The sequence below is a fragment of the Pyrus communis genome, chromosome 3 (assembly GCF_963583255.1).
Source record: "Pyrus communis chromosome 3, drPyrComm1.1, whole genome shotgun sequence".
NCBI classification, from domain to species: Eukaryota; Viridiplantae; Streptophyta; class Magnoliopsida; order Rosales; family Rosaceae; genus Pyrus; species Pyrus communis.
The window spans coordinates 29,648,823-29,656,535 of NC_084805.1; the positions used below are offsets into that span (position 1 = coordinate 29,648,823).

Consider the following 7,713-nt stretch of genomic DNA (forward strand, 5'->3'; position numbering starts at 1 on the left):
GAACCGTGGGAAGATCAATCGTGGTTCTTATCGTGGCAATCGAGGTTCTTATCGTGGTCATTCTTCCACTAATACCTTCCATCGCTCCAATTCATTGCTCAGTCTCGTGGTTCTCCTTCTGGTCCTAGGGCTCCTTGCCAGATTTGTGGTAACTCAAGTCATGAAGCACTTGACTGCTTTGATCGTATGAATCCTGAAATTTATGGTCGTGTCCCTCCTGCCAAACTCCAAGCAATGTGTGCTCGTTCTAATACCAAGTCCTCTCCCACTTGGTTAATTGACTCCGGAGCTACTTCGCACATTACTAATGACATATCCAACATCAACTTTCCTACTCCGTACACTGGTGAAGACAAGGTTTATATAGGTGATGGTAAAGGTCTGTCCATTTCTCATGTTGGTTCCTCTACATTACGAACTCCTACTTCTTCATTTCAATTGTCAAATGTCCTACATGCCCCTCACATACAACACAATTTGTTGTCTGCTTTTCAATTTCTCCGGGACAATTCTTGTTCATTGACTCTTGATTCTGATGGATCCGTTGTCAAGGATCGTTCCACGGGGAAGACGCTTTTGCGTGGTTCAGTTAAGGACGGCTTCTATCCTCTGCAGTCTACCACATCTCCTCGTCCCCTATCTGGTGATGCTCCTTCTTCTTTTGCTGCTTCAGCCTTGGTTAGTATTAAAGCTCCAATAAAGATCTGGCATAGGCGCTTGGGTCATCCATCTTCTGCCATTTTCCGTCGGGTAATCTCTACCAATAACCTGGCAGTGCACGGTAAATCTGCAGTTGATTTTTTCTGTTCAGATTGTGCATTGGCAAAGAACCACAAGCTTCCTTTTGGTTTGTCTTCTTCAGCAACCACTCATAGTCTTCAAATTGTACACTGTGATTTGTGGGGACCTGCTTCTGTTACATCTAGCAGTGGTTTTCGCTATTACTTACTTCTTGTTGATGATTTCAGTAAATACAGTTGGTTTTTTCCTTTGAAAGCAAAGTCGGATGTACTGTCTACCTTTGTTGCATTCAAGAACTATGTAGAAAATCTGCTTGGTAATAAAATCAAAGTGTTGCGTTCCGATTCAGGGGGTGAATTCACTGGTCATTTGTTTGCTTCTTTTCTTAGTGCACATGGTATTTTTCATCAATTCAGTTGTCCACACACGCCTGAACAGAACGGTTGTGCTGAGAGAAAACACCGTCATCTTGTTGAGACTGCTCGGACACTACTTGCTGCTTCTCATGTCCCTCATGTGTTTTGGGTCGAGGCTTTCTCTACTGCCCTTTATCTCATTAATCGTCTTCCAATTTCTGGTCTCTCACAATCTACTTGGGAGATTTTATTTCATCGACACCCGGACTATTCCACACTCAAAGTTTTTGGTTGCCAATGCTTTCCATGGCTTAAACCTTATACTCACAGTAAATTGGATCCTAAAAGCAAGTGTTGTGTGTTCTTGGGCTATAGTCTTCAGCACAAAGGTTATCGGTGCTTTGATCCGATTGGTAATAGTGTTTATATCTCTCGCCATGTGATCTTTAATGAAGCCTACTATCCTTTTCAGTATCTGCCCCTGTCTCCTCCTTCCTCTGGCAGTATTACCTCAGTTCATTCTTCTTCAATGGATCTATATTTTCGCAGGTATACTCATCCTGCTTCTTCTTCACCTCCTGCTGCTTCTACTCGTCCTCATTCTTCCCCATCTCCTGATGCTTCTCCTCCTGATGCTTCTCCTCTTCCTGGTGCTTCTCCTACTCCAGTTGATTCTTCACCTCTGGATGCTTCTCACCCTGCTTCTACCTCTCTGGTTACCACTCACCCTATGGTTACCCGATCCAAAGCAGGCATCTATAAACCTAAGGCTTATGCAGCAACTAAGCATCTTCTGCCCCTCCCATTGGATTCTGTTCCCAGTACGTATTTACAAGCCTCTAAGTTTGCTCACTGGCGAGCTGCGATGCAAGATGAGTTCAATGCCTTACTGTCTACAGGCACTTGGTCCTTAGTTCCTTCCCATTCTTCTCACAACATTGTTGGGTGCAAGTGGGTGTTTCGTATCAAGACGAAACCTGATGGTACTGTGGATCGTTACAAGGCCCGGCTTGTTGCCAAGGGCTTTCACCAACAAGCTGGTATTGATTTTCAAGAAACTTTTAGTCCGGTTGCTAAACCGGTTACCATTCGCATCCTTCTTAGTCTTGCTGTTCAACATAATTGGTTTCTAAACCAATTAGACATCAGTAATGCTTTTCTTCATGGGGATTTAAAAGAGGATGTCTACATGGTTCAACCTTCGGGCTTTATTGATCCTCTCTTTCCTAGTCATGTGTGCAAGCTTCAAAAATCGTTGTATGGCCTTAAGCAAGCCCCTCGCGCTTGGTTTGAAAACAAACTCTGCAGGATTTTGGCTTTCATCAGTCTTCATCTGATGCGTCTCTGTTTGTACTTCCTGGCCCTCAATTGGTTATCGTCCTCGTTTATGTTGATGATATCCTTGTCACTGGCCCTAATCCTCAGCTTTGTCACAACTTCATTCACCGGCTCAGTGCCAGATTTCCAGTAAAGGATCTTGGTCCTTTACACTATTTCTTGGGGCTGGAGGTTCAGCGTTCTTCTCAGGGGATTTTCCTTCATCAAACCAAATATCTCCTTGATCTTCTTCACCGGACTAATATGCAGGGTGCAAAACCTTGTTCCACACCCCTTGGCTCCAACAAACTGGATCATACTGGTTCTCTTCTACCCCATCCAACTGAGTATCGTTCGATTGTTGGTGGTCTTCAATACCTCACATGGACTCGCCCAGAACTTGCCTTTGCTGTCAATCAACTCTGCCAGTTCATGCATTCTCCTCGTGACCAACATTTACAGGCTGCCAAACGTGTTCTTCGCTTTCTCAAAGGTTCTGCATCTCAAGGCCTCTAGTTTACCAAGGGTTATGTTGATCTCTCAGCCTATTCCGATGCTGATTGGGCTGGCAGCACGATTGATCAACGCTCCACCAGTGGTTACTCTGTCTTTCTTGGTCCCAACCTCATCAGCTGGAGTGCCAAGAAACAACACACTGTTGCTCGTTCATCCACAGAAGCTGAATATCGGTCTCTGGCTCATACGGCAGCTGAACTCACCTGGGTTTGTAAAATCCTTCGTGACCTTCACTGTCATCTTCCCAAATTGCCTACATTATGGTGCGATAATATTTCCGCCATCTCCTTAGCCTCTAATCCTGTTTTTCATGCTCGCACGAAGCATGTTGAGATTGATTACCATTATATTCGTGAACTTTTTCTCGCCAATCTTCTCAAAGTCCAGTTTATTTGTAGTGCTGATCAACTCGCTGATCTTCATACTAAATCTCTGTCTAAACCTCAATTCAGATACTTGTGTTCCAAGCTTCCCATTGGACTCTTTTCTGATTCCTCCTCTCGCTTGAGGGGGTGTATTAAGGAAGATAACACATCTTCCAGTTCTGTTGATATTAGATAGTTAAGGAAAGCTAAATGTAGTTAGTTTATTATTAACTGTAATTAGTTAGAATGGTTATAAGTTTGTTTGTAATAGTCAAGGGTAGATTTGTAAAGAGCCAAAAGGCTATATATATTCCTTTCTGTGTAATTGAACTTTATTGAGTAAATACAAGCTTGTGAAGGAAGTTTTATCGTTCTTATTTCTCTATATCTTGTGCTGCCACTGTCCAAGTACCTCAACTTATTCTTCTTGCTGAGTTTGCGGCTCTTAACCGCAATCGGCAAATAGGCTTGCACCCATTCAAACACCCTACTGGTACTGATGCGATTGCATTTAAACACGCGCTTCCTAACTGGATGAATTTCTGCGGCAGCTATTGGCACGATGTATAGTTTGTTTTTTGCAACTTGATTGGCTCTAACGCCAGCAGATTAACAAGTTCATGCTACTTGTTTGATGCTCTTAGGGGTGAACTTCTACAGCTCCCATTGCTCCCATTGACGTGGAGGAACCAAATTATTCTTTCTCCACAAGAAACAAACCTGTCTCCATTACCTTGGTTGTTCTGCGGAGCATTGTTGTTGCGAGGGTTATTTCCTCTCGGAGCTGCACCACGGTTGGAGGAGTTGCCGCGTCCTCCACCATGAGAACATCCACCACCACGTCCTCGTGAAGCCACAAAGGAATTGGCAGCAGTGCCTTCAACCGAATGAACGTTGTGTTCTGCCAGTCTTCTTTCCATAGTCAGCAGCAAGGATTCAAGAGTTGGATAAGTGATAGGAGTGTCACGAGCTTGTGCAGCACCCATAGTCATCTCAAACGCTGGCCCAAGATTATTCAACACGATCTGAACCAGTTCGTCGTCACTCACAGGTTGCCCAGCAAGGGCAAGGTTGTCAGCTAGTGCATTCATTCGATCCAGGTAATCCGCCACAGATAGATCACCTTTTTTGGTCTGCAACAACGCATTTCTCAGAAACAAAATTCGATTTTGAGACGTGGATGCATACCTTTGCTCAAGAGCTTCCCAGGTAGCTCGAGCCGTTCTTTTGCTTGCCACCACAGACAAGACAGAAGCAGTGAGAGAGCCATTAATCCAGCTAAGAATCATTTGATTCTGTTGCACCCAAGTTGTGTATGCAGGATTGACAGTAGCTGAACCATCAACATGTTTTGCAGGACATAGCACCGTGCCGTCAACGTAGTCTATCAGATCCTTGCTTTTCAGAATAGGAAGAATTTGTGCCAACCACAGTGGGTAGTTGGTCCTATCTAATTTGATATTGACGACAGTGGAGAATGGCTGGAAGGTAGGAGTTTGGGGGTTGGGGTGGACCACAGGAGCAACTGGAACATTGTTTTCAGCCATGGAAGCGGTGTTGGGAAAGATGACAGGACTAGGATCTTTGTCGTTAGACAAAAAAAGCTCTAGAGACCATATAAAACTTAAGATCGTAGGTATTTCACTTTGTTTGCATACCCATTCAACTACGGGTTGCCTGTATTTATAAGCTCAACAAGATAACAACTGAGGGTTTGAAAACCCTATTTACAAGGAGATTCAAACTTCAAGGAATCCATAACAGAAAACTACGGATTACAAGATTACAGAGATACATCCTAGAAACAAGGAAACCTAATCAGTGAGGAGTTCAAAACAGAAACAAACTCCTGAAAGTACGCTGGACTCCTTAATGCACGGTTGAATTATCCTGAGGTTGACTTCATCTAACAGCGCTCACCCTTCAACATGCCCTACAGGTTTTCATGGTACGGCATGGGATTTGAAAATATATCTTGCACATAAAAGATTGTAATAAGAATGTATCAAACATATGGAGTCATGTATGTATCAACAGGTTTATGTGGTACGCTGCAGCCCCGCCTTCTCTTTCCTCCATTTTGTTAACAACACAACAAGATTTCAAATGAAAGAACTAGGTCTTCAAACATTTTTTGCGGACATTTTCGCTTGCAGGCCCTTGCTCAATGTGAGATGACACGAAGCAGTGTAGCGTAAGAATCAATGCTATATCTTCAGTATTGTTAACTGTGATAGGCATTAAGGGTTTTTTTATGCTAAGGGTTAGGAAATTTTGTACAGATGGTGGCCTCAACTGGCCTACGGAATACTGGTGCTGTTGCAAGTGCTCGCGCTGCAAAAATTTATGGGCTTGAAATTCTTGCAGAAAAAATTCAAGTAAGGCTATTCTTTTAGATTCCTTTTTCAGGTTTAATGTATAAGTTAACCGGCTTGTTTGAACATCAGATGGGTATTGATATGGTACATATCTAAATGGATTGAGAATTGACCTCTTCTCCTTTCTTAAGAAAGCAGAAGGTGCAAATTCACTGTTGTCTCAGCATGCTTGTTAGTTCGGTAGGGTGTTTGCAAATTCACTATTCTTTCCAAGCATTACAGAGTTCTACATGTCACATTTTCTTGCTTTGAGTATTGCATTTCTTTTACAATATGATACTGCAAAGATGCATCACTCTCTCAGATGTTGGATGTTTTAACTTATTTTGCACCTCTTTTTATTTCGTGAAGACGATGGCTGCTGGGGATTACTAATGACACCGCTTGATTAATTTACTAATACTTTGCCCTGGCCAGGATGATGACGATAATATCACTCGCTTTTTGATACTTGTAAGAGAACCGATAATTCCAGGGACTGACCGGCCATATACGGTGTAAACCTTTGCTTTGTTTTGTTTTTTTATTTTATGTATCTTTGCTTTCCTTTACTCTTCTGAGTATTTATTTATAAATTTTCTTCATAGACGAGCGTTGTTTTCACTCTTAAAGCCTTAGCAGTATTTGCTCTTAGGGGCATTAACTTGACAAAGGTAACGTTAGGTAATCATTTTCTGTTTTCTTTCATGCTCACTCACTGTGTATAGCTTTTTGACAATTCTTCTCCTTTTGGAGCAATTTCAGATAGAAGAGTCGCCCACAGAAGCAACGTCCACTAAGGGTTGTGGATGATTCAAATGAAGGGAGTGCCAAGTGAGTGGTAATAAGTTTAGAACATGATAAGTTTTACATATCCGCGCGAGTATATACAGAACAGACATGTCATGATATGACTCTTAATATGGGTAAGGTCGCTACAAAAATGACATTCTACAGATTGATTGATTGATCGATCTGTTTTGGCAGGTATTTCGACTACCTCTTTTACATTGACTTTGAGGCTTCTATGGCAGAGCCCCGTGCCCAATATGCTTTGAGACATCTGCAGGTCGGTCTTGTATCATTTAGATGCATGTTCTTTATTTTCTCAACTTTCAAAAACTTTTATTTTGTGCCGGAGGTTTTGCCACATGGTGACACACTTAAGCTTGAAATTACAATGTCTTCCTCTGAAACCTCTCCACCCCTCAGTATAAAGCATTGGTGATTTAAGGGTGAATTGCTTTCTTTTGCAGAAATTTGCAAGATTTCTTCGTGTCCTTGGTAGCTACCCAATGGACACGATTCCATAGAAGGCAGTCGTTTCTTGGGCTCAATTTCGTAATGGTTTTGGTTTCCAGACATGCAAACACAGTTCAACCTTCAATGTTGTATGCGCTGAAGCTGCATACACAGATCAAGCTTCAAATGAGGAGACAATTCCTTGCAAAGCTTCATTTTTCTTTCCTTTTCGACTCTACATCATTCTTTATTTCCTCTGAACGGGGGTTTTTACTGTTTCAGGACTGTCATGATATCTTGATACAACACCGGGAGGGTCCCTCCCGACTACCCAAAGTACAATCTGTAAACAATACCGCAGGATTCATGAAAGACAGAGATTTGTGTGTAACTTACGACTAAAGACAGTTTGTGATGCTCTCTGCTTTGTGTCTATCGTCATTTTACACTTGGTTCTTAGGTGTTCGCCCTGCAATCTCGTCCTCGGGATTATAGAGTAGAAAATCCGTTCAGAAAATATGAACTCTGAAGCTCTATAAATTCGATAAGACAAGAAATATCGTAATGGTGGGGAGGTTGCAAATCCGTGACCAACTGAAAACAGTAATGAGTAGACTCAGCGAGAGACTGCTGAGAGAACTGTTGGGAAAGACGCTCCCACATTTCATGAGAAGTGGACTGCCCAACTATCAGAGAAATGATTGGTTCAGTGAGAGCAGCACAAAGCATGCTAATAAGTGTCCGATCTGTCTGATGCCAGACCAGGTAAGTCTGTTAGGGGACGAGGTCACCACCAGAGGGACAACTTCAGAGGCATCA

The 7,713-nt window shown here is 42.5% G+C and overlaps 1 protein-coding gene across 1 annotated transcript; it reads left to right on the forward strand.

Annotated features, from left to right (window-relative positions):
* Nucleotides 1-5,577: 5,577 nt before the first annotated feature.
* Nucleotides 5,578-6,965, forward strand: LOC137728619 (arogenate dehydratase/prephenate dehydratase 1, chloroplastic-like). Its single transcript, XM_068467350.1, has 5 exons — nucleotides 5,578-5,673; nucleotides 6,261-6,326; nucleotides 6,422-6,486; nucleotides 6,640-6,721; nucleotides 6,909-6,965. The coding sequence occupies exons 1-5, from the start codon at nucleotides 5,578-5,580 to the stop codon at nucleotides 6,963-6,965; spliced, it is 366 nt and encodes a 121-aa protein (XP_068323451.1).
* The last annotated feature ends 748 nt before the right edge of the window (nucleotides 6,966-7,713 follow it).

What these genes read in the sequence shown, in the direction of transcription:
- LOC137728619 (XM_068467350.1), top strand. Translation starts at nt 5,578, where the DNA reads ATGGTGGCCTCAACTGGCCTACGGAATACTGGTGCTGTTGCAAGTGCT. An exon ending in GGGGCATTAACTTGACAAAG is followed by an intron (nt 6,327 to 6,421) that starts GTAACGTTAGGT and finishes AATTTCAGATAG; the next exon opens with AAGAGTCGCCCACAGAAGCA. An exon ending in TCAAATGAAGGGAGTGCCAA is followed by an intron (nt 6,487 to 6,639) that starts GTGAGTGGTAAT and finishes CTGTTTTGGCAG; the next exon opens with GTATTTCGACTACCTCTTTT.